The sequence below is a fragment of the Manis pentadactyla genome, chromosome 6 (assembly GCF_030020395.1).
Source record: "Manis pentadactyla isolate mManPen7 chromosome 6, mManPen7.hap1, whole genome shotgun sequence".
In the NCBI taxonomy this organism is placed as follows: Eukaryota; Metazoa; Chordata; class Mammalia; order Pholidota; family Manidae; genus Manis; species Manis pentadactyla.
The window spans coordinates 57,707,750-57,735,511 of NC_080024.1; the positions used below are offsets into that span (position 1 = coordinate 57,707,750).

At 38.9% G+C, this 27,762-nt stretch overlaps 1 protein-coding gene across 3 annotated transcripts in view; it reads right to left on the reverse strand.

The window, feature by feature from the left end:
- The window catches only part of PLEKHA3 (pleckstrin homology domain containing A3), a 33,163-nt gene extending 10,492 nt beyond the window's left edge, over positions 1 to 22,671 (reverse strand). The window contains exons 1-7 of one of the 3 annotated variants that reach the window (XM_036879415.2): positions 22,324 to 22,669; positions 18,552 to 18,668; positions 13,231 to 13,386; positions 11,026 to 11,162; positions 7,663 to 7,827; positions 4,104 to 4,147; positions 2,381 to 2,496 (exon numbers count right to left, since the gene is read on the reverse strand). In XM_036879415.2, coding sequence (XP_036735310.2) covers positions 2,381 to 2,496; positions 4,104 to 4,147; positions 7,663 to 7,827; positions 11,026 to 11,162; positions 13,231 to 13,386; positions 18,552 to 18,668; positions 22,324 to 22,363 — 775 coding nt within the window. In that variant the 5' untranslated portion in view covers positions 22,364 to 22,669. Of the gene's footprint in view, positions 1 to 2,380; positions 2,497 to 4,103; positions 4,148 to 7,662; positions 7,828 to 11,025; positions 11,163 to 13,230; positions 13,387 to 15,301; positions 15,429 to 18,551; positions 18,669 to 22,323 lie in introns of those variants that run through there. The other 2 variants (XM_036879416.2, XM_036879418.2) reach the window with 2 other exon arrangements.
- Positions 22,672 to 27,762: the final 5,091 nt, after the last annotated feature.

Below are 27,762 nucleotides of genomic sequence, written 5' to 3' on the forward strand. Positions count from 1 at the left end.
TCACTGGAGATGGATGGTAACTACAGGTATGCTTTGGTTATGTAACTATACTCCTATTATGTTAATGTGTGTGCGCAATTTAAGTAGTAGCTTAAAACCTATACATGCTGAAGTTACTCTACAAGAAGATATGTCAAAGAAATAATCAATCTTCCCATGTTTTCTGCCAACTGCTACTTCTATAGCTTTTCTTCTTCCTTCCTAATTACAACTCTTAAATAGAATTCGTGCCTCATATCAAATTTACCGAGTATCATAATTCTTCCAAGCGGTAAAGATACCTCAAGACAAATGCTGGGCATAGAAGCTACAGGGCATAAATATGCAAAGAAATAAAAGCTAACCATTTCAAACAATAAGGCTTCTCTCTCACTTACCAACTTTACATTTCCCTGTATGGCCCCGGAAGATGACTGGTTAGCCAGAGATGGGTAAGATTCCTCAAGGGAGGAACAACCTAAGACAGGCACAGTCGCAGGGGGGTCATCAGGTGAGAAATTGGGGATCAACAGAGGTGAGGCTTAGAACCTCACCCCCCCGTTCTGAGAGAAATCTTCTGCATACATGGATGTTTTATTGCCCTTGTCTAGCTTGGATTAACACATAGTCTACAGGCACACGCTTGATCATCTACATTTGCTCTCTTACAACACTAAACTGTTTTCTACCTTTATCTTGTATCTACCTACCACTTCAGCATTTTATTAAAAATAATAATAATAAAGAGAGAAATGTGGTATCCACATATAAATCAAGTATAAAAATCAAATGAGTATTCATGTTTGAACTGACTGTTTATAGTTCATAATGCATGAGCAAAACCGAAGGTTTCTGTGATGGCTGCCCTTGTACTGTTCACCATGTAAGAACTTATTCACTATGTAAGAATTTGTTCTCCATGTAAGAACTTGTTTGTTATGCCTCAGAAGATTGGAGACTGACAAAAATTAGGCTTGGGGTGGATTAATGATTGTGCATTGAGCATTGACTCCCGTATACAGAATTTTATTGTTGTTAACAACCATTTGATCAATAAATATGAAAGATGCCCTCACAAAAAAAAAAAAAAAAAAAAAAAGTATACACTTCCAATGGTAAAATAATAAGTAACCGGGATGTAATGTATAGCATAAGGAATATAGTCAAGATATTGTAACAGCTTGGTATGGTGATAGCTGGTACCTAGAATTGTCATGTATATAAATGTTGAATCACTATGTTGTACACCTGAAACTAATGTAATGTAATACCGTGTGTCAACTACCCTTCAATAAAAAAATAGTTATCTACAAAAAATAAAAATAAAAATGAACATAAATAAAGATCCATCAACTTCTAAGGATCTGAAAATGGTCTGCAGTCCCTTCTGAACCTCCACCATCTTCATGAACTCTACATTCTTCTCTAGTTAAACCTATTTAACCTCTGTTAAGCAAAACAACTCTATCTTAATCAGTGTTTTCAATATATTCAACCATAGAAATCCAACACTATTGTTTTGTCCCTTTTCATCCACACTATGAATTAGCTGGGCTCTTCTAGGAATCTAAAGAATCTAACCACCACTTTTCATATTATCTCCATAATGGAAATAAAATCTGTGTTCTAAATAACAGACTTACAAATAAACTCCTGGGACAAAATCTATTCCTTAACTGGGAACTGTATGTAATTTCTATCACACATGCTTCATGGGCAATAGCAAAGACTCTGAAAAACAAGTCTGCTAATGGAGTTGTAATAATAAGATCATATTGTGTTCACTGGAAATTATGGTATTTTTTTCTAACTAGATATTCTGACACACTTTCAAAGCTTCTTCTCTAAAGAGAAAAATAAACTTCAATATAAATCACCAAACCTTACCTAAAGTATTCAATCTTTAAATAATAAGGGAGAAAAAGGTAAAGGAAAAAATTCTGTAATTCACTGCCACTACCAGAAAAAAATATTTCCCTCAGCCATTTCAAATTATTTTAGGAATAATGTTGATTTTTTTCTTGTAACTTAGAACTTGCCTTTATTTTCTCCTAGAATCCTGCCACAATTCATGCTTTCTTCTAAAATGGTTTTAATGCAAATGGACTTGATTACTAAGGATTAATAAATACAGTGGGAGGAAAAGATTTTGATATTAAATTATCTATATAAGATACGGGATTTGCAAAGAGACACTCAGCACTTCTTAGTTAATAACAAAGGTGTCTGTAAGAGGATATATGAGCTTCTGTTGTTTGTGCACCATTTGTTTAGCTCTGAATTAAGGAATTAATCCAAGGACAAAGTATGGTATTCACTGTCAGTATCCTTCACTTCCATCAGTTACCAAGCCCCACAATAATCTTGCTGAATAGGCCAAAGGAGACAGAGCCCAACTTACTATCTGGGTCTTCAAGAGGAATATCATTACAAGAGTCTGTGTCCGAGTAGGTTCTTCGGCGTCGCTGAGAGAGTCGGTGAAGTGTAGACACTGGTTCTTTTGTAGGATGGCTACTCCTGCAAATTAAATTAAAAGCATTAAATTCTAAGGTCTTAAACAAATAAAAACACCCCCAACCTAACTGGAATTTTAAATTACTTCTCTTTAAATCAAAGAGAAACTATTTCTATGAAACAAGTTCTATTTTAGCAACATTCTGCTACTTCAGGGGTCGGGCTACAAACAAGTAAAATCATTTAGAATCCAGCTGGTAACCTGGACAGTAATATGGCCTCTAAGCCAAACTAAATGGAAAATGGGTACAGTGAAGAAGCAGCAACTGCTTTTAGAGAGGAGCATCCAGTTAGACAGTAAACTTATGAGATGGTTAAGCAAAAGGTTGAAAACCCAAGGTTATAGATTTTCCAAGTACATGTAGCTAATGTCAATCTATATCTGATCAAAAACAACAGTGAAAAAGCTGGGCAAGTAGGTTAGGAGTAAGCTAGAGGCCAACTCACTGCCAGTGGCAAGAGCAGACAGAGATGGCAAATGGAGGCTACAAAAAAGTATTGTAAAAATCGGAAAACTAAAAAAATCTATTTAAAACACTCAACACAGAAGCAAATCACCACCACTGAACAGCACCCGGCTACCACTGTATGAAAGTCCAACATTACTGTTTTAATAACAACATTGATTCATCAAGAAAAATAATACAGCTTTAAAATTTCTATTAATTAATAAGGTAGAAAAGATAAAATACAGTTCAGAAAATTTTCCATCATAAAAATAAGTTTGTCAAATGGATCAAGTTTCTATTTTGGGGGGAAATTCAATAGGTAAAACTCTTCATTCCCTGACAGGAAGAGGAATATTTCTATGCCTAAAGTTTTATTTTAGCAACACTCTGCTCCTTCAGAGGTCTGGCCACAAACAAGTAAAATCATTTAGAATCCAGCTGGTAACACTGGACTCCTTTTGAGCACAAGATAGTTCAGTCAAAGATTCTATAATCATTGGGTGGGGTGGAGCAGACAAAATACTAATAAGGAATACCAATTATTCTTAATGTAGAGAAAAAAACGCTAAAATCACCATAATTTCATCACTTTCCTAAATACCAAACAAAACACTCAGAGCAACTTAGAAGAATATTACCTATGCCAAGATAAAGAACATTTTAATAGCCTGGGATATAGGTAATATCTATTTAGAAGGGGAATTTTTTAAATGTGTTGATATGAATATATACTTTAAGATATCAACTGGTTTTTACTCTCTTTTCAGTAAGAATCTTTAGCTCCTAATAAAACAATAGCTCAGCTCAACATGATTCTATTGTGCTACCAAGAGCTGTTGTAAAATAAGCCTAAGCTTTGGAGCCTTGATACATCAAAGATGGATTTCTATTAACCATCATTTGACATAATTTAAAACATCTGAAAAAGGTACAATGGCTGGCAAGGTGCTTACCTTACTGGTTATTCACTCATTTTTATCTTCACTGACTACCTATTGGGATTAGGCCCTATCATAATAACTAAGAAATATAATGCTGAGCAAATCAGAACCAGACTCTGCCCATAGAATTTATATTCCACACCACTTAATGTTAAAGGTCCAAAGAATTTACCAAGTAGTATATTTGAGAGAACTTGGTCAAAAGAAAAGGTTATTTTACCTCTCTGAACTGCAAGAACCAGGGTGACTGACAGAACGCTTCATCTAGAAATTTAAAAATAAAATGAGCATAATTCTTATGTCAAGTAGAAAAATACAGTTCTCATTTATTATTATTATTATTAACTTAAATTCACTCAAGAAGAAAAGACAGCTGGCCGATAAGTTTATTTTTTACAGACTCAAGTAACACTGTTAGTATGGTCAAGCTTTCTCCCTAATAACCATTAACTGGAATCTTAACATATACCGAAAACATGTTGGATTCTTTTCTCAATACTAAAAACCAACTTTTATAATATGCATATACACGTATACTATATATAAGTATATATACATGTATGTGTGTGTCGGTATATAAAAATATAAAAAAACAATATATATTTAACTAGTCCAAAATCCACACTATTTAAAGGAATATGCAGCAAGCCAGAAAATATCCTAATGGCCAGAATAGAGTCCAGTTGCAAAGCTTCTCTTTACCATTCATTATTCAGGTACCTGTCATGCAAATTTTCAAGTGTGGTTTTCAGGGAACATGGTATTAATAATTCAAGATTTTTACTCACTCAGAAGAATCCTAAGCCTCAAGTAGATTTCTAGAACACATACTTAAAAACTTTTTTAAAATCTGATTAAGCAGAGCATTAATAAATATGACAAATGCCAAACATAATTTAAATGATCCAAGTGCTCCACAAAATAAAAACAGAAAAAGGCCCTCAAGTAAAACAGATTATTTCAATGGTTAACAAGGTAGCAGAAAAGCAAAGTTTACATTAAAAGCTAAGACGGTTGCTTCATATACAGGCGCTATAAGCTTCATATAAAGGCGCTTATAGATCCAAGACTAACACTTGTGCTATGTAAATGCCTTCAGTATTTGTAACATTATCCACCAGTTCCTCTGAGAGATCCCAATTGAAATGGTAACACATATGGGCCCACCCAACCTGTAGTCCAGGAACATCTAATATTACTGAAATTAAGATGCAACTGGACATTAACATCTCCTTTAACTCTCAGATCTCAGTTTTATTTTTCATTTACTCATTTAATTTTTTAAAATAGATTTTTCCAGGAAGACTGCCTGACCTTTTCCATGTACGTGGCCTTCAGAACTAATCACTGTAAGTCACAATTTTTGCTTTATGTATTAAGTAAAACGCCATAGTAAGAAAAAATAAGTGGCCTCTAATCAGTATTTCCTATATTAACTTGATAGATTTCCTGTAATATTTCTACTGATAAAAGCTTTTGGTTTAACACATAGTCTACAGGCACACACCTGATCATCTACATTTGCTCTTACAACACTAAACTGTTTTCTACCTTTATCTCGTATCTACCTACCACTTGAGCATTTTATTAAAAATAATAATAATAAAGAGAGAAATGTGGTATCCACATATAAATCAAGTATAAAAATCAAATGAGTATTCATATTTGAACTGACTGTTTATAGTTCATAATGCATGAGCAAAACCAAAAGCTTCTGTGATGACTGCCCTTGTAATGTTCACCATGTAACTTATTCACTATGTAAGAATTTGTTCTCCATGTAAGAACTTGTTCGTTATGCTTCAGAAGATTGGAGACTGACGAAAATTAGGCTTGGGGTGGATTAATGATTGTGCATTGAGCATTGACTCCCCTATACAGAATTTTATTGTTGTTAACAACCATTTGATCAATAAATATGGGAGATGCCCTCACCAAAAAAAAATATATATATATATATATACACACTTCCAATTGTAAAATAAATAAGTAACCGGGATGTAATGTATAGCATAAGGAATATAGTCAAAATATTGTTAACAACTTGGTATGGTGATAGCTGATACCTAGAATTATCATGTATATAAATGTTGAATCACTGTGTTGTACACCTGAAACTAAAGTAATACTGTGTGTCAACTACCCTTCAATAAAAAATAATAATCTAAAAAAAAAAAAAAAGCTTTTGGTTTAAAAGAGATAGTTATTATAGTTTCTTATACATAAAATACATATATGGCCTCTCTGGACTATAGAGCATTTGTAACAGAAGACATTTTCCTCAGTTCAGTGCAAAAACAAGGCAGCTTTGAGGTGTTTTTATTGTATTTGACTTCATAAAGTTAAATACAGTACTATTTGTAGTAAAGTCTATGCTGGCCACCTTAAAAGACAATATGACCCTTGTATATCAACCTCATGAACATAACACTATACATCCATCTCAAGAGGATTTTTGTTGTTCAACTACTGGTAATTTAACAGTTTATAACATATTTTAAAATGTTAGACATTAAAAAATAAAGTGTTCATGCTGCACTGATGGACAGTGACTGCGCTGGGGTATGGGTGGGGACTTGATAATATGGGTAAATGCAGTAACCATATTGTTTTTTCATGTGAAACCTTCATAAGAGTGTATATCAATCATACCTTAATAAAAAATTTAAAATAAATAAATTTTAAAAGTGTTCAATTATCAAATAAATTTCAGAAACAAAGCACACTACCGTCCTCAGAGATTCATGATATACTTTGGCATAAAAGAGGTTCTAAGAAGTACTATGACAGAAAAACCCAATTCATTTCAATTAACCTAGCACTCCCCAAAACTAATCTGGCCATAAAACTCATTTATCATAGTATACCTCGGTCAAGGGTCACTATCAGTTCATCATACACTGATTAGAAAACAATGACCTAAATTAATTTAGGTAATAATCTTGACTAAATCTCATCTAACTAAACTTGCTGGGGTGGGTAAGAGAACCTAGGAATAAACTGTACCCTATTGTCCCTTGTAAGTCCTCAGGTAATTGCTAAAACAGTAGCCAAGTAACATTCTTTCTTTTAAAAAAGGGCTCCTGAAAACACTTCAGTGAAAAAAATGTGAAGCCTCATCAAAACTTATCTCAGCCAGGAGTTTCCCACAGCACATTAGAGCAAGTTTATTAGCTTGGAAAGTACAATGAATCCACTAGCACCAGCCAAGAGTACTTGTTCAGAGTAATCAGAAGGCAAGAAACTAACATTAAGCACCTTGCATTAAACAGGTCAGATCCTTCGCAATGACCCTCTTGCAATGACATAGAAAAAACTTTATTTTATAGATGAAGAAAATGAGGTCCACATAGAGTAAGTTAAACTTGCCTACTCAGAGGGTTCAAACTGAAATGCTGAACAAAATACTCTTTCACCTGTAACATGTTGTTTCAAATCCCTTACAACTTCTTTAAAGATTTGCTTAGTTTTATCTCACCATTGTGATGTTTTTACCAAGTACAACAACCTTTTTCATATCATAGCACCCACAAAGCATCACAGTATTTTCCTGGAACACTCGGGTAAATGGCACAGCCCCACTGAGGGGAGGGGATCAGGACACTGGACACAGATTGAACCCCCAGCTTAAAGGCTCCAATAAAGAATATGAATACAATCCCCCAAAATTCAATGCTTACTATTCTTCTCTTACTGCCAGTTTAAACCCTTGAAAATAAATAAATAAATAAATAAATAAAACCATATGCAATATCACTGGGAGAAAAACAAGTCCCAACCATCTGAACAGGAGAGGGCGACACAGGAGAAACTAAGGCATCCGGACGGGAAAGCTGAAACATCTCGGGTTTGAACTTGGCATTCGCTATCTTCACACATTCCTCCAGCGTTGTGATGAATGTATTACATGTGGCACTAAGCAGAGAAGAGGCTTCATTCATGTTCTGAAAAATTACACAAAAAAAAGAGTTGAGTAAACACAAATGACTGTGGAATCCTGCAGTTTTATAACCAAGTAACGAAACACTGCCTCTGACAGACATCTTAGTAGGTTATATTCAAATCTATTTAAAATATACTACCTTAGAAAATTAAAGCAATCAATGAATAAAAATGACTTTCAGGTAATTAACATATGAAATTAGAATCCAAGAAAAAATAAGTTTTGTGTTTAAACCAAACATCATATTGAAAACTGTTCAAAAATTTATCTTAGAGATAATATTCCTTTTTCTTAAAAAAACAAAGCAGGTCCTGTGTGGTGATCTCCAATAAGTTCTTCACGATGATATAAAGGGCATATCAAAGGGTGGGCAAAGGGTTTGTTTGTGTTTATACAGAGGATCAAAGCCTAATTTGGCTACCCAGAAAACGAATTAAGATACGATATGAAGAAGAACTTCCAACATCAACATTCTCTGGAAGAGTCATTCCAGAAGATAATCATCAAAAAACTTCAACAAAGATCCTGGCGCTGTTGCAGTTGTAGCTGCATTCATCCCACGGTTCCTGGACTTGCCATTGCAATGAAGAAGGAGATATCTAAGCTGGCCTGTGCATACAGTAAAACAACAAATTTGACTGGATCTATACTGTCGGAACTCAACCAAGAATTAGAAGTGCAAGTGGCAGCACTCCAAAAGCCTGCGACTACAGACTATCTACTGCTAAAAGAACATATGGGATGTGAACAGTTCCCAGGAATGTGTTGTTTTAATTTGTCTGATTTTTCTCAAACTATTCAAATTCAGTTAGACAATATCCATCATATCATTGATAAGTTTTCACAAATGCCTAGGGTGCCTAACTGGTTTTCTTGGTTTCACTGGAGATGGCTGGTAATTGTAGGTCTGCTTTGGTTATGTAGCGGTATTCCTATTATGTTAATGTGTGTGCGCAATTTAATTAGTAGTTTAAAACCTATATACACTTATGTTACTCTACAAGAAGATATGTCAAAGAAATAATCAATCTTCCCATGTTTTCTTCCATCTGCTACTTCTATAGCTTTTCTTCTTCCTTCCTAATTATAACCCTTAAGTAGAATTCATGTCTCATATCGAAATTACCGAGTATCATAATTCTTCCAAGTGGTAAAGATACCTCAAGACAAATGCTGGGCATAAAAGCTACAGGACATAAATCTGCAAAGAAGTAAAAAGCTAACCTTTTCAAACAATATTGCTTCTCTCTCACTTTCCAACTTTACATTTCCCTGTATGGCCCCGGAGGATGACTGGTTGGCCAGAGACGGGTAAGATTCCTCAAGGGAGGAACAACCTAAGACAGGCACAGTCACAGGGGGGCCATCAGGTGAGAAATTGGGGATCAACAGAGGTGAGGCTTAGAACCTCACTCCCCCGTTTTGAGAGAAATCTGCATCCGTGGATGTTTTGTTGCCCTTGTCTAGCTTGGATTAATACTTAGTCTAGAGGCACACACCTGATCATCTACATTTCCCCTCTTATAGCACTAAACTATGTTTTCTACCTTTATCTTGCATCTACCTACCACTTCAGCATTTTATTAAACATAATAATAATAATAATAATAAGGGAGAAATGTGGGATTCACATATAAATCAAGTATAAAAATCAAACGAATATTCATTCATATTTGACCTGATTGTTTATAGTTCATAATGCGTGATCAAAACCAAAAGTTTCTGTGATGACTGCCCTTGCACTGTTCACCATGTAAGAACTTATTCACTATGTAAGAATTTGTTGACCATGTAAGAACTTGTTCGTTATGCTTCAGAAGATTGGAGACTGTTGAGAATTAGGCTTGGGGTTGATTAATGATTGTGCATTGAGTCCCCTATACAGAATTTTATTGTTGTTAACAACCATTTGATCAATAAATATGAGAGATGCCCTCTCAAAAAAAAAAAAAATTTATCTTTGAAAAACTTAACCTAAACAGTAGTTTTCTAAGTATCAGAATTCCAAAGGTGGTCACAGCAGGGGAATACTGCAAAATTCCTGTCTACTGAGACCCATTCTCCCCTTTCTCCCTTGATAGAATGAAGATCCCGGTCTTTTTTTTAAGACAGAAAAGTGTTCTGACCCTAGGGGATGAATACAGACTGGTGTAAGCCAGCCATGGCTATTCCATGACTCTTTGTCCAATATTAGTATTTCCTAGTTTCCTTTGACTCAGACAAAAAGATGGTAAGTCTGCTGGGGAGTTTCTGGGATTTCTGCACCCTGGTAAAAGCCAAGGACAGCAAGTCGAGATGCTCTCTTTCCATCCTGGCTATCCCACTGCCTCCTGGCTGTGCAGCTCTGGCAGTCACCTTGAAGTCCAAGCATGAGGAGAAAAACCCAACATACCAAGAATGGTAGAACGTGAAAGCGGAATAAGCCTGGGTCCCTGATACTGTCCCTGAGCTGCTGGAGAAAATGTGAGGGTACCTACCTCCACAGAGTTTGTGGTGAAACAGTTAGTGCCCTTAGGATTTAACATACCTACCACTGTCATCTACCTCACACAAGCTTCCTTCTCAACAGGAGAAGGCCACAGGAGAGGTAGAAAGATTCCTTTTCTCATTTCTCCCAAGTTAGGCCAACAGGATCTGGGAACCATGCTGGCCTTTCACCCTGAGAGCAGTAAGGCCCACTGGTCCTACTTTATCAGAAGAATGAACCTGTTTTATAGCTGCAATCTGAATTCTGCTACAAATTCATAGCCACGAATCTGAATTCTAATTCCCACATTATTGTGCTGAGAAGGCTTTTTTTTTAAGTTACTTAATAGAGCTAAATTATCAGTTCTCATTAGTTGAAGCTGGGACCTTATTATCAAAAGAAAGAACAGTTGCCCAGTGAATTCATGCAGTTAGCCCGAAGAACAAAGCCTGGAATGCTTCTCCCCCCACCCCCAACCCTCACCCAGCTTCCAACTTATCAGTTGGCTGTAAAGATAAGCCTTGATTCCTGGGGAAATGCTTTCCTGCTTTACTCAGGCTGCAGAGATACAATCTAGAAGATCCTACAGATTTCCAGATAGTCTGTAGTAGTGAGAGCCCAAAACTGAAAATTATTCATTCTGAACATGCTTCTCTGCCACCTTCTGGGCAGACGCTCACCCACCAGAGCACCACACAACACCCAGACATGAAGGGATCCCCTCTGTTATACCTCTGTGCTGGGTGACGAATGATTCTCATCACGGTGAACAAATTCTTGGATTGTATGAACTTGCTGCATGAGGAGGTCACAGTAGAGGCGAAGTTCAGACATTTTGGTTTTCAGAGATTCACTGGTTTCACTAATTTCTGAAAGGAACAAAACTAAACATTCAATTAGGTCACTTTCATAGTCTGAGCAATACAACAAAATGGAGTCATTTAAAAAGGTAACAGTTATAGTAGTATAAGATGTGTGAGACCTTGGAAATACGATACAAGAGCCCCAAGGGAACACCTTCTCTTTAGATAATTGAAAAAAATAAAAGGGAGTCACATATCTGATATGAAGTTTAAGTAGATTCATTTCCAGAGGCAGGGTGGTTGACCACTGGATGTTTTATACCAGATACTTGCATTCCATCAGTCATCTTTCATTTAAAAAGTACTTGCATTTCTCCTTTTATGAACTGGCTTTTCTTGTCCTTTATACATTCTTCTAGCTCTGATGTTTCATTTTTCTTTCAATAATACATAAATTGGTAATTCATATAAGATCTTATACATTAAAGGTAGCCACCTTTCATTTGTCCCATACATTGCAAATACTTTTCCAGATCTGTCAGTTCTCTTTCAGTTTTCTTTACTGTATGTTTTGACATATAGAAGTTATAAATTTTTTGTAGTTAAAACTATTATATATAAATATTTACTTTCTTCTGTTCCTTTCATAACTTCATTTTCCCACTATATTGTTTTTAGAAATTTTTTATTAAGAACTCTTTAGTATCTCCAGACTAACCATCCAGCCATAGCCTCAGCCACTTACTTACCAATACCCTCTAAACTAGAAGTGTAAGCTGCAGAGGAAGGAAGGAAAAAACACACTGTACGTCCCGGTGCTTCTCCCCAGTCCCTGAGCCAGTGGCATTGCTCTGTGGCACCAGCCACAAAACCACGCTAGCCAGCGTGGACCCAACCAGATCTATGTGCCATTTGACCTAACTTAAATTTATTTCTACCCAAATTTAAGTCCATTCCCTCTTTTTTATTAATTGTAGTAAAATGTACATAAAGAAATTTACCATTTAACCATTTTTAAGTGTATAGTTCAGTGACATGAAGTACATTCATACTGTCCTATAACCATCACCACCATCTCTAGAACTTTTTCATCTTCCCCAGCTGACTCTGTATCCATTAAAACTAACTGCCTATTTCCTCCTTCCCCAGCCCCCGTCAACCATCATTCTACTTTCTGTCTGTATGAATTTGATAACTCTAGGTATCCCAGATGAGTAGAATCGTATGGTATTTGTCCTCTTCTGACTGGTTTATTTTACTTAGCATAATATCTTTCAAGACTCGACCATATCATAGCATGTGTCAGAATTTCCTTTCTCTTAAAGGCTAATACTCCATTATATGTATAATACCATATTTGTTTATTCCTCTGTCTATGGACATTAAAGCTGTTTCCACCTTTTGGCTACTGTGAATATCCATTCCTTTTTATCATAGCCTTAGCCATCTTCTAGCTATGATGTTCTTTCATATATTTGAAAATTGTTATAAATTCAATTCCTAGCCTTCATTTTCAATACTGATATTTAGTTGCTTTCACTAATTTAATTCCAAAATCAAAAAATATATAGAAAAATCAAAGAACTGCAATCTCACAATCCAGATATAAATATTATTTTCATATTATATCTGCACAGAGTTGAATACCATAAACTATATGTTTGGCTTTTGATTTTTATTTAATCCTTTTGATCTGGCAATATATTTACATGGTAAAGTCAAAAGGTACCAAGGGTTTATAGTGCAAAATGAGTCTCCTTCCCACAGATTCCCTTTCCTAAGGTAACAATTTGACTAATTTTTACGTATCTTTCCTTAGATGGCCAATGAATGGATGTGTAATTGTGAATCCTGCTTCTTTCAATTATCATTTAACCTTGGGCATTTTCTTATATCATCAAAATGCCTTATAAATATTTTACTGGCAACAATAAATCACCCTAGAGTTCACCAAACCATTCCAAAAATTTAAACCTTTGCATTATTTACAATTTTTTTTAGTATGATGAACATCTATGCAAATAAATCTACATTTCTGATTATTTCTTTAGGATAGACTATTAAAAGCAGACATGACAATTTACATCTATGTTTAATAAAATATCCTCACCACAAGGGAAAAATTTATAGTTACCTTTTTCTTTTCTGGCCCTAGTATCACTCAAACAGGCTTTGGAGCTCCCCAGAGCAACCAGCCACCTCTGTCTCTCAGCTGCATTCACTGCCTTCATGTAGAAATGCTGCTCTCCTGGAATGATTAATTCCATTCTTGTGTTGTCTGCTGAATGGACTATAGTGATAAACACAGGGGAAATACAGTCATGGACTTAAGTAATTTGTGGAGAATCAAATCACTCTTACAAAGTATTAGATGTTTCAGACACCTAAAACAACAAATTATGATTCAAGATGTAGGCAACACCTCTCCCTAAGGGGCTATCAAGTGGAACCCTCAAAACCGCTTTTCTCACATAGGACCTGGCTGGCAGTGGCGCCAATGCCCTGGTAGCAAATCAGAGAGAAAACAGAAACAAGTTCACTACTAAGAGTGAGAACTAAGAGTTCCCTCCCTTGACGCTACCTGTGGTACCTTAAATACACATGCATTTTCTAACGTAGCACACATTTTTTACTGACTTCTTTAAAAGCAGAGGCTATGTTTTGGTTTCCCACAAGCCTAGGATAGTCCGTGGCATATGGAAGCAGCACAGTCAATATGAACTGTAGCCACCTTCCATTAGAATAACAGTCCTCAACCAACAGGCATATTATAATCATGTGGAAAGAATGAGTACTTTGGAGCCTTCCTCTTTCCCTCTACCCTCCTTCTCCTTTCCTACACCACCCTCCTTAATACTCTGACAAAAGAGAGCTAATCACAGATTATGCTGAGTCAATCCTAAATCTCTGTTGTGAAACTAAATTTGTGTTAATCTGTCATTAATCAACAAGTATTTTCTCAGCTCAGAGCAATGCTGGTAGAGGGGAATATAGAACAGAAGAGAAAAAGGAGTCTTTGCTCTAATAAAGCTGACAATTTAACTGAGAAAACAAACTGACACACCAAAATAATGTAAACACCTAAATGTTGAACTCTGGTACAGAGACATTGTGTGTAATTATAGTTAGAGAAAGGTAAGAAGCAGCAGGAAACAAAAAAGGCTGCAGGAAGAATTTGACAACAGTAGGACTTAGTTAAAGAAAAATGTACAAGAAAAGGCCTGATGAGGAAATAAACATAATACGTACAGAGGATATAAGGAGACACGCCTAAACAGAACCTTGTGTTGTATTACAAAGTAATGATATTCATGAATGGACAGGCTGAGTGGAGCCAAATTATGAGAGGCCCACAAAATCTGGCAGAAGTTCTAATTTAGATGCTTGATTAGTGAACTACTGACCAGATGCTCTTTGTACTGTGGCAAAGACGCGGCACAAAAGTTTTACTATCTTACTCTACTTATGTAGGCCATTCTTGGATGTAGATAGTGCAATATACAATCATCCCACAATCAATGATGGGTGCAGAAGATCTGTAGGCTAGGATAAAACTGCTGAAATCCAAGGCTCTAAGAGTAACTCTTTTTTTGCTATTTGTTAATACTACTGAAAGCACTGATAGCCACCCTAAAAAAAACAATCCTCTAATTTCTAATGTTGCTATAATATGAAACTAAAATAAGAGGACACATTTTTAAATATACCAGCACTGATGTATCAGTCAAGTGTTATCCCATCCACAGCAGTCACCTGAGGAGGCAACAAACTTAAGAGCAATGCTCCCACAGTATCAAGTTCCTAGGGAAAATAGAACAGAATGTCTACACATAAAACTGTAAAACATTACTGAAAGAAATTAAAGATTATATTGTAAGAATATACCATGTTAATAGATCAAAAGACTCAATATTGTCAAGAATACAATTCTACCCAAATTGACATATATATTCAATGTAATTTCAGTCAAAATTCCAATAGAGATTTGTGAAAATTTACAAACAGATTCTAAAATGTACAAGGAAATGCAAAGGGCCAATAACAGCCACAACAATACTGAAAAAGAACAAAGTTAGAAGACTTAAACTATCAAATATTAAGAAGCATAAAGCTAAAGAAATTTAAATAGTGTGATACTAGATAAACAAGAATAGAAAAACAGACTCATGGAACACAAGAGAGTCCAGAAAAAGATCCAAACATACCTCGTCACTCACTCTGTGACAAAGATGTCCCTTCAGTGCAGTGGACAAAAGGTTGCTCTTTTCAATAAATGGTGCTCAGTCAACTGGCTACCCATACGGGGAAAACAAGCTTGACCCCTACCTGATACTACATATAAAAGTCAAAATTTAAGTGAATCACAGACCTAACATTAGACCTAAATATGCAACATAAAACAGTAAACCTTAAGAAGATAACAGATTTCTTAAGCTAGACACAAGTTCTTACCAAAAAATTTTGAAAAATTGGACCTTATTGAAATTATGAACTTCTGTTCATCAAATAAAAGAAAATTATCAGAAAGAAAATCCAAACCACAGAGTGGGAGATGATATTTACCATACAAATACTCATTGAGACTATACAAAGAACTCCTACAAATCTACATGAAAGATAGCTCAATTTATAACCTGGGCCGGTGACTTGAAAAGGGCCTCCGAAAAAACAGGATATTCAAACAGCTAATAAATATCTGAAAAGATACTCATCATTAGTTATTGAAGAAATACAAGTTAAAACCACCACAAGAGACCACTCTGTACACTAGGAATATTCAAACCTTAAAACTGGTAATACTAAGTGTTGGTAAGGGCATAAAGCAACTGGAACTCTCATGCTCTGCTAGTTGAAGAATAAATTGGTACAACCACTTTGGTACACAATTCAGCATTATCTGTGACAAAGATAATCCTTGATCAAACATCAGTCAGGCTCCACTGAGCCACCTGCTCAGCTTAAGGGTACTGCTAAATCAGTTTAGCATTCTCTACCCTCAATAACTGACCACCTTCAATATCTGACCAAATTCCTTTCCCCATCACCTTCCCCCAGGTAAAATCTTATCACCCTGACCTGCCTTCAGCAAGAATCCTGTTAGGTCATCTTAGACTGAATCCCCTTTTATTCCTGATGTTTCCTCTCAGTAATTTTCCATCCACCTTAATCTGCTCCTTGACTATAAAGTCCCACTTTTCTTTTGTGGACTCGGACTTGAGCCCAATCTCTCTCCCTTCAAAATCCCATTGCAGTGGTCACTGTACCTATGGTGATAGACCTGAATAAAGTCTGCCTTTACTGTTTAAACAAGTGTCAGGATAATTTTCTCTTTAACATCTGTTAAAGATAAATGTGTGAATATTCAATGCCTCAACAATTCCACTCCACTTCTAGATGTATACTGAACAGAAATACACACATGTGATCAGCAAAATAAATATATAGGAATGTTTATGTCAACTTTACTTAAAATAGTCCTAAATGGAAAAAAAAACATATCCATCAGTGGTAGGATGGATAATCAAATTGTGGAACAGTCACACACTGGAAATAGTACCAATCAATAAGAATGATTGAACTACTGTTACACAGAACTACATGAATGAATTTACAAACACAATGCTGAGTGAAAGAAGCCAGGCACAAAATAGAATACCAATATATTCTATTTATAAAATGTTCAAAAGTAGGCAATACATATCTATGGTGATATGCTGAGGAGACCATAATAATACCTGGGATGCTGATCATCTAGTTCTTGATCTGACTGGTGGTTACAAAGTGTATTCCCTTTGTAAACATTCTTCAAGCTTAACATTTAATATTTGTGCCTTTTCTGTATGTTATTCTTTAATAAAATAATTACTTTAAACCAACAATAACACAAAAATGCTGTGATGGCTTGAAAACATTTTGGAACTGCCTTAGAATTCTGCCACTAACAGTCTTTTATATATGTTTTCAAGGTTGGCAAATCTTGCATTTTGAATGCAGTTTGATTTCTGACTCTCACCAAAACTCATTCGGAATCAAATATGAGGAATGAAATGGGATAATACCATCACTTTTTTTTTTTTAATAAAAACTCATGCTTTGAATGTGCTCTTTTTGTGGGATTTATATGCTGATTAACAAAGCAATTTCAAAAGGGGATTCTGAAGTGTTATGCATAATGATGGTGCAGTGGAAAGTACACAGATCCCCAAAATGAGTACCTAGACAGCAAACACTAACTGGTATACATTTCAGTATGTTTGCAAAAAACAAACAGCAAAATTACACCCCATGTATTTCAGGGAACATGCAAGTAACAATACACAGGCTGAAGTGTTTCTGTATCTTATATAGCTGCAACTCCCTTCCAAAGAATAGTAGTAATTCTCTACTAAAGGGGGCATGTTATAATTACCTGGCAGGCATGTTCATTTTGAAGAAAGCTCACTGACCTACCCCAAGTTGAGAATCACTGCTGTAGAAAGGGCCCTAGTGGTAGCAAATCTTAAATGAAGGTGAAGAACCAGACTTGTAGCAAGCAGAAATTCCATTTTGTCTCCAAGGCTAAATCTAAGAACTACCAAAAAATCACAAAAAACTAGCAATCCAGCCCTGGAAAATGTAACATAATGCATTAGCTGTTGCTTTGGTTTAATCTAAATAAGAAAGTGTACAGGACAACAAGATTACTCTGGAATATTCGGTAGCTATGACCAAGAACTCACCATGTCACTTTCATGAAGGCTAAGTATTCAAGTTACAGAGACGAAAGGAGAAAGGCCTGTAGGAGTTTAATATTCACTTCACTAGCACTTTAGTGTTCCCTTCAATTCTCTTTGAAGAATTCAGTGTTTTCATTTTCATTTTGTTTGGCCTCTCCTACTTACTTCCACCCACACACCCCCACCACACATACAAATGAATCAGTGGTCCATGAAACCTTCCTTGATGAAAGTTACAGAATGACCATATTGCCTTATTTCTCCCCTTTTGGAAGAAAAGAAAGACACCTCTATTAAGTTAGAAGAGCTTATCTCCCATTTAGCAAAGAAGTAGAGTTTATGACTCTGACTTAATATTTTATCAAAACACTACAGAGCTTGCCTTATCATCCTCACAGACCAGCTCCCAATCTTTACAATGCCTTTCTACAATGAGAACAAAAGAGAAACTTTCAAACCCAGTATGGACACTGAAGTGGCATCCACAAGAAATTGTTTTTCAAGTACAAACTGGAAGACGAGTACTAACATTTAGAATTTCAATTCAAAGTATATTAGTAGAGGGAGAAATATAAAAAACTTATTTAACAATGCTGTGTCACTCCTAACTGCTAAGGAAATAAATGGTATTAGAAGATCCCTACTTGGTTAGAAATGTTTTTTCTCTCTTTTCAGAGTTTGCCGAAGAAACCTTTCCTTCCTTAACTTCAAATTCCTCTAATTCCATATATACACCTACCTTTAATTTCACAAACTGCCATCTTTATACTTCCTTTGCTCCCTTTGCAAACATCATCTTGTGAATCATAGTAGGACAAGATTCCATTATCCAAAACAAACCAGCGAGGCTGCCAACCTACAAAGATCATAAACAACAGAAGATTAACAAGAAACTTTCATCACATACAAAACTATAACTTCAAAATTTGCCATCCGTGTTATTTCTTGGCTCTAAAATAATGTTCTAACAATGAAATTTTTAATGGCCAAGCCCTGCCCAAAATGTTCTTACATCAATCTTCACTCTGTTGGGAGAGATTTCTGAAGAAATCTCTAGATCAGCATAAATATGGAGTGTAATTTTTATTCTGTGGCAAACTTCTCATTGACAACCCATAAGACCCCAACCTCAATAATAGCCCTAAACAGCATAACTGCCCCCTTTTCCTAAGAAGGAAAACAAGAGTTGGGTTGTGATGTAATGGAAAAAGCAACAGAAGACATGGGCTCTAGACCCACCTCTGTACTCATTCTTTAGTTGGTAACCTGGGACAAACATTTTCATTTCAATAAATATCAAAATTCTGCCCGGTCTCCAAAATGAGCAGACTGAACAAGGTGACTTCTTAGACGCCACCAGTCTTCTAATTCTGCAATGTGACTTTCCCTGCGCTTATATAAAACACTGCCTAAGAAAACTCCCTTGCACACAGTGCTGAATGAACAAAAAGCTGCATATTCTGTAGTGAGGGCATTCCTCCCTCCCTGCACTGCTGCTGCACAGCTCCAGCAGAAATGCTAGAAACTGCAATCATTCATTTAATTAATATTTATTCAGTGACTAGAGTGCACAACTACGACAGACTTCGCTCCAAGGCAAAGTTGGGGATGAGGACAATGGTTTCCCTCAGAGCTCGGCTCCCACACTTGCAAACCAAACTTGGTGTCCCTTGAAGCCTCATCAAGGATGCTGCTACCAGCTTACAACAGGTCACTGATTGATAACACAGTGACCATGTGGAAGCAGTGTAATTGCCCTTGTTCCTTCTGTGACTATTAAATCACGGTTTAGCCTGATCACTTTAGACATAACCTGCTATATTAATTCAGTTTTTCCAGGGCCAAACAGGACCAAGACAATAGCTAAGAGGCAAGCCATTCTTACACCTTGATACAGACCCAGGATTTAACCTCCCCAAAAGGCTTTACCCGTAACACTTTTGAAATGGCAATGCTGAGTCATCATAAAAAGGTTAAATTTCACAGCAAGGAATGTCATAATACAGTTTCAAAAGATGGATATCCAAAATAATTAAAACATGTTTCAGACACTTGGAAAATTCTTTTTATGGGATACTATATTCCCTAATGAGGCCTAGCAATTTAAAAGACAAATTCTTTTGGCATGTGAACTTTATCTTGTTTATCACGGCATTTCTAGCACCTAGAATGGTGCCTGGCATATAACAGGTGCTAAAAAAAAAAAATGTGTTTCTCAAGTGATTGAATGAATAAACACCAGAAAACTGAGATATTGTGTGCTCTTCATGAGAATACAGATAAGCAGTATGTCCATGAGAGTATATTGCATTAAGCACACATAGAAATGATGAAAACATTATCTTCCCAAACACTAATTCACCTTGGCAAATTGTAAGCAGGGTGTCATAAAAATACACCCTTCTGCCCAATGTTCCAGATGCATATAGGACAAATTGTGATTTTTTAAGTTTGCATTACTGTGTTTCAATCTCTTTAAAACAGATGTTGAGCAAAATTATTTATTTAGAATTTGTAGTAACTTGAAAGGTGACCATGATTAAATACATTAAGACTGTTAATTATCTCTAAACAGCTTTATGAAGAAATATTTAATAAAAACAATCTCTAATTGATTCACACATTTATATAAGAGAGCTATATCTGTGAAAAATATTCATCAGAATTCCCTTTTTAAGATTCTTTTTTAAAAAACATATTCTCTTTATCTCAAACTACTAAATGTTCACTGAAGTCCTACTCTCTGCAAAGAATTCTCAAGGAACACTGTCATCAAACTGGAAGGTTCCTTAAAGACCATTTAGTATCAACAGCTGCTCATCCTTCTGACCTAAGATGAACTAAAATTAATGAGCATGTTGTTGAGCCCAATTTAAATTTTAAAATGGAATTATTCCAAACAAAAGATTTCATTTCAGCAAGCTTCCACACTGCATACTAGCAGTTAACTTAAATGCTCGGCAAAGATTAAAACCCTAAGCACTTGTGGTTAATAGCTCAACCAGAGGATGCTCAGTGCCACAGATAAGTCAGCCCCTAAAACCACATTTGCTCCAGGAATAAATTATGACTCATCTCAGTAACTTCCCACTGCTTTGCTCTGGGCTATGCATAAGTGTTTCCTCAGTACATTGTGCTTATGAACATTTGCAAGAGATTATCATCTGCATCTCAAAACATAGAAAACTGTCTTGAAATTATACAATACCTCAACTAAATGGTATAACCGTTCTCATAAATGCCCAAATAAAAAAGCTTAATAAAAAACATTTGCCTCTTTTAAATGTTTGCTGGTAAAATACATCATTTATGGAAACAAAATGTTTGACATTTTAGTGCAAACAAAGTAAAACATCCATGTATCATAAATGTTAAAGCATATGCTGCTTCAAATCTGGCTTGAGCAATTCTAATTAATCAAAAAAACAGGCAACTGTAGTTCAGTGTTTATGCACAAAATGTTTACGTGCAAATTTTCTACAAGGTCAGGTAGACGTGAATTGAGTGTACCACACAATTACTAATGGTTTCAATACTTTTGGCAGACTGAATAAGTGGAAAGCAAGTCGAGGTTTGCCTATCATACTGAACCATGACATCTGCTTGCTATTTAATCTTACTTAAGTCCACACCCCTTCCTCTAATGTAGTGATCACAGAATTCTGGAGATGAAAACACCTTCAGGATAAACAATTTGATCACCCTGGCCTTATCACCCCGAGAATTTGAGAGAATAAATGACTTGTCTTTATTGCTGGCTGATGGAAGAGATGGGACTTACAACTCAGGTGTAAGACTCTTTTCTAAGCCGGAAAGAAAAGGTCTCTCATTCTACAGAAACACCTAGCTCATTGGAGTTCTTTCTTTCAACCCATTTCATGGGTGAAACTGATTTGCCTGCTCCAATTCTGTATGCTGCACCTTCTTCCACGATTTCTCACACACTTACCCGAATTCCAAAACACAAAGATATCTCATTGACAACCAACTGCTAAGAGAATATTACCCGGAGACAGCTTCCAAAATCACGCTTGCTACGCTCCAACAACTTTTTATCAAGAGAACTTGAAAAATAAACCGTATTGCTGAGGAAATTAAAAAGAAGTACAGGAAATATTTATTAAAATTAAATCTTGATCTTATAGGGTCCATTCCGGCCCTATACCCCTACAATTCAGTTAACAAAATGCTGTATTAAGTATGAATAAAGATAGAAATTGCAACAACACATGGCTGAGTAATTGGGAATCATTTTGGAAGCTACAGGAGACACAGAAGTATTACCACACGAGCAAAGCAGTGGTCGGCGCACTTCCCACCCTCAGGAAGGTGCGCAGTCGCGAACTGTCCCTGTGTAGGGCAGTTCCAACGACACACAGCGGGACCCAATAGGGCCGACTCACTCTGAGGGTCACAGCGGACCCGGCAGAGGAAGAGGGAACCCCTGACACGCCTTCCCCGCAGCCCTTCCCCTCTCCCCGCGGTCCCCTGCAGCACTCGAGCCCTCTGACCTGTGAGATAGTTGGTCCACTTGTACAGAACCCCCTCCATGCTTCACAGTGTGTCGCCGCGCATCCTGGCCCGGCGCCGGCCGCGGTGATGGGGAAGGCGCGCGGCCTGGGCGGCCCCTGCCGGCACGCCCGGCCCCTCCCCGGCCGCTCCCCCCTCGCCCGGCACCCAGCGGCCCTCGGCCGGCGCGCGCCGCCGGGACGTGGCGGCCCTTAGAGGCCGGGACGGCCAACGCCGCTCGGAGCTGCGGGGCCGCGAGCCGCGGGCTCACGCATCCCCGAGCGATCCTCAGCGGCCACGAAGTCAGGACACGGGCCGGCTCCCACCCCCGGGCTGTTCCCTCCAGGCCTGGCGCTCCCACCCTCTCGCCTGCCTTCCTCTCCCCAGGGCTCCCCGTTTGTTTTCATTGACCCCGACGTCGCTTTCACTTCCTGGATGAAAGGGGCCGGCTCGTCCCGGGAAACCCCTCCCCGGCGGCGGGGCTGGCTGAGCGGGCGCGGCCTGCGTCCCAGACGAGGGGTGGAGGCCACGCCAAAGCCGGGCGCCAGTCTCCTCATCCTTCCTCGGGCCCTGGGCCGGCGGTCTGGGGGTCCCCGCTCTGCCCCAGGCCGCGGACGCCGGGACCGACCATCCCCCAGGGACCAAAGCCTCCGGGCCTGGGACGCGGACGCAGCCCCCTGCGGACCCGAGGACAGCGTTCCGTGGGCAGTGATTAGGCCTCTCAGGTTTTCTTCTAAGACTCAGATCCTCCCAGTAGTTGTTTTTCAAGAAAATAAGACTCCCTGTGTATTCCTCACATCCAGGGGGTCTGAGAAATTATCTCCTAAGAAGGCACTGTGCCAGCTGAAAGCCCTCTGGCAGGGAACCCAAGGGATTATCACGTGGCCAATTAACCTTAGCCACAAAATCAGAGAGAGTATGTTAACCTCAAAAATAAAACTCAGTTATTTTACCAGCAAAAATAGGAATAGCAGAGAACTGCAACCCTGGACACACAATCTATGACAAACACCAGCTTTTAAAAATATGTATATATACAGGCCAAAGGGGAGGGATGCTCTTTTATGAAGGAAAGGGCAGACTTGGAAGGGGCTGTTACAAACAAAACTTCCCTTGGGGTAAACTTACAGTTCCAAGGATAGTGGGTTTCTCTTGCAAGTCCGGCGAAAGGAAATCCTGGGGCAAAATACCTCTAAAAACCAAAATCAGTCAAAGGGAGAAATAAAGTTTAAAACCCATTTATTGCTCACAAACTGCAGTCCCAGTCTTTATTCTCTGCTCCAGCAGCAACCACACCCCCTCACCTCTCAGGTACAGATAAGCCCTCTGTTGCCCAGGTAATCACCCACTGATAGGGAGATGAACTTCTCCACCCCTGAGGAAAGATGCAAATGCACTAAAGCCATATTCCCTCCACCTCTGAACGCCTGTTGATATGAAGATGTACCAAAGCCAGGCGAGATATTCTGGAAATACTACAATTTTACCCACACTCTTTAGCGGAGTAGTTACAGTATCTCATTGGCTGGGCTGTTGCTGGGGGACGAGGAAACTTTCCTTGCTCCTGTGAGGAGTAAAGTAGCTAAAGCTATGCACAGGCCAGGTCCTCCTCTTCCTGTTAGAGCCCCCCTCTGTTGGCTTCCTGCACCCAGTCTCTGAGGTTCCCCTTCAGCAATTTTCACCAAGATAAGCCAAAATCAATCAAAGAGAGAAATAAAGTGGGAGAAACTTGTTTATTGCTATCTTGTCAATGGGTTTCAGCCCCAGACAAGTTCACTATGGATTCAATATGACTAAAGAAATGACAGTAGAACGTTCTTGGGGTGAAAGGGTTATACCCAACTTTATTATTTCCATGGTGGCAGGTCAACCACTAAAATCTCATTCACTCAGAGCGAGTCTGCATGCAGCAAGCCGGTCTCTGCCTCTGGGCCTCTCTGCCCACACAGCCATCCTCTGGGCCTCTGTCTTTGGTGCTGCCACCACTCCAGCCTATGCTCTGCTTTCCTGCAGCCTTGCAGTGTGCCACCTTATCACCCAGAGCACTGCACGGAACTCTTTATATAGAGTCAATAACAAGGTATTACCCACACATGTGTAGTGAGCTAGCCAACCAGGGACAGGTGAGAATCCTGGCCACAGGAACTTTCATTTTATCAACACTCCACCCCTCCAGGATTCTCTCCTCTCAATCTGTGTGCCCTCAATCCTCGGCAATGGTCCCTGTGCAAGGAAGCTGGAGCATTGTAACCAAATTCCATAATAACAACAGAGGCTATGACAATACACAAATAACAAAAATTACAACAAATAATAACCCTCAAGCCTGAGGAGATCCATTGCTACCAAGTGATCATCCTGGCTGTATTCAAACCAGTTCTATTCAAAGGAGTTAACCAAAAGGACCATGAGTGGGCCTTATAATAACCACCTGATGAGGAAATACTCAGAAAGTTTTCAAATCCCTCCCCCTCTTGGTAGGTGTGGTGAGAAGCCAAGAAAGCCAAGGAAACAGGGTTTCTATTGAGGCTTCAGAAACATAGAGGAATCACAAAGTGCTTAGGTGCTTGGGATCCGGGTAACCTTTACAGAAATGGATTAAAATATAACTAGCATCCTGAATACACCTATAGTGACCTAACAGCTCCTACTGCAACAGTTTCTGAGTGCTGACTCCCCTCCTTAGCTTTGTAATAAATGTATAAAAGACATGGTCCTGCTGTACTCAGGGCTCAGACCTTTGGAGATCATTCTCCTCTGAGCCCAACAGCATAAAGTAAACCTCCACCCTCCAAGACCTCCGTGTGCCGCTTAGTTCTTTCATCAGTGATCCAGTCCAGGTTTTCTGGTTTTCTGTAACATACTTTCTCCAACCTCTCCAGCAAAAAGTCTTGTTAACACACAGGCTGATCTTGTTGCTTTATCCCTGCCTTCTGCTTCATCCTCAGCAGCCAGAACCGCTGCTCCAGTCTCAGTTGCCACAGCTCCAGTTCAGTTTCTTTCCATTTGCTCCTGCCTTTTCAAACTGTCTTACCAATGGGTTTCAGCCCCAGGCAAATTCACTATGGATTCAGTGTGACCAAAGAAATTGACAGCAAAACGTTCTTTGGGGTTGTCTTGCCAATGGGTTTCAGCCCCAGGCAAGTTTGCTATGGGTTTAGTGTGACCAAAGAAATTGACAGCAAAATGTTCTTTGGGGTGAAAGGGTTCATTACCCGGCTTGTTCTCCGGTGGTAGGTCGAGCACTAGCATCTCTGCCTCTGCCCAGAGCAATGGGCCGAGCTCTCTATATAGTGTAATAATAGCTTATTGCCTAAGGGTGTGGAAGCAGCAGCCCAGCAACAGGCCAGTTACATCATCAGGTGGTTTAAGTTCAGTGAGGATCCTGGACATGGGAACCCCAACTTCCCCACACTCCACCCCTCCAGGATTCTTGCCTTACAATCTACACACTTCCAATCTTTTGCAATGGTCCCTGTGTGAGAAAGCTTGGGCACCGTAACCAGATTCCACAATAGCAACAGAGGATAACAAAATAGAGATATTAAAAATTAAGATATAGCAAGATTTTGATACAAAAATTATAATAATCCTGAAGTGAGAGGAGGCTCCTAATAACAAAAATTATAATAATCCTCAAGCCAGAGGAAGTTCCCAATCCACAAAGACTTTAGGGGTGATAGGACACATGTTTTAATGTCACCAACATAGGTAAATCTTGTCCATCAGGTAGGATGCATGCAAGTGAGTGGTCCTGTGATATGACTGTAGCAGGAAGGAGGTCCCTTCCCGGTCTAGTATACCATACTTTTACTCCTTTCCCCGTGGGGGTTACTGAAGGGTCTATATATAATGCTACTGGAGGTGCATGCACTGGCCATAATGATAAAACAAAACTCCCCGGTTGATGCTCCTACCTTCTGGCCATTCAGGATATACCACTGTGAACTTTGGCAGCCACTCTGCTGTTATTCCAGGGATACACAGGAGGCCAGCTTCCAGGCCTTGTCCCAAAGGTGACAGGAGAGCCAGCCATCGTTGGTCCATGTGTCGAAAGGTCCAAGGCCATGTCCACTCAATAGTGTCCGGTGTTCAGTGCCGTTGGTGCTGGCAGCAAGATGTTATTCTGGTGGCCAAACCTCGGCTTCAGTGGTTCTTCCTTGGTTTGTACTTGCAGTTGTATAGGGGAGGCAGCCATATGTGTTAATATGTCTATGGGGCTCAGAGCTCCCTTTCGGGGTCTCTCATTCAAATGCCGTAGCACGGTCCATAAGCGGACTGACCATCCCTGCAGACTACTGGTATCTGACTTTAGTCCAGATTTTAACAAGCCATTGTGCCTCTCTATCATGCCTGTTGTGGTAGGATTGTATGGCACATGAAACTTCCACTTGATTCCCAGCTGTTGTACCCATTCTTGCAGTGTATGTCCAGTAAAATGGGTGCCCTGATCATTCTCAATCACCTGTGGTCGGCCATAGGCAGCAAAGAGATGCTCCAGGCCTCTTTTGGTCACCTGCTGGTCTGCACAACGTGTAGGAAAAGCAACCAGAAGTCCAGTAGCTGTGCCCACACAAGTCATCGCGTACCAATATCCTTCTGACACAGGTAGAGGCCCAATATAGTCTATCGGCCACCTGACGAGGGGTATAGTTCAGTTAGCTATTGTCCCATGTTGCTGTGGAACTCAGTGTAAGTCCCTTTTGGAGCACACAACACACTCCTGCCAGGCTCTACTAACTTCTTCGAAGGTCAAAGGCAAGCCCCACCGATAGGCTACAGCCCACATTGTCTTTTTGCCCTGCATGCAACAAACGCCGATGTAGCCATTGGGTTACATCAGAGGCAGGCTTTCCTTCTAACCAACATACCTGGGCCAATTTATCTGCCTCATCATTTCCTGGGGATGCCAGTGGCAAATTACCTGTCACATGGCATACTGTAATTATTTTAGTCTGAACACAGGCCCATAAGTCTTGCCATAATTCTTGTCCCCAAAGGGGTCAGTGACCAACCAGCCAGTTGGCATGGTACCAATTTGGTAGCCACAGGGTCAAGCCCTGATAGATAGCCCAGCTGTCAGTGCAGACAACTATAGGGGAGGGCTTCTGGCTGATCACAAGCCACACAGCCTGCAACTCTGCCCATTGGCTGCTCTTCCCCTCACCATCTTTCATCCATATTGTCTCAGCCTTAGGATGGAAAGCTATGGCCCTCCATTTTGGGGGCTGACCACTGCTGGAGCCAACTGTGTACCATGCATCTTTGGGTATAGGGGCTCTTCCCTCCCAATAGGGACTCTCTGCTACTAATGGTTCAAAAGCAAGTTCTTCCTGCTTTTCACTAGTATACATCACCAGCCCGAACAAGTGCTGGAGTTCCCCACTCAAGGGGCTACTAGAGAGGGCACTACACTGCTGTAGGTAAGCACCCCACTCGGC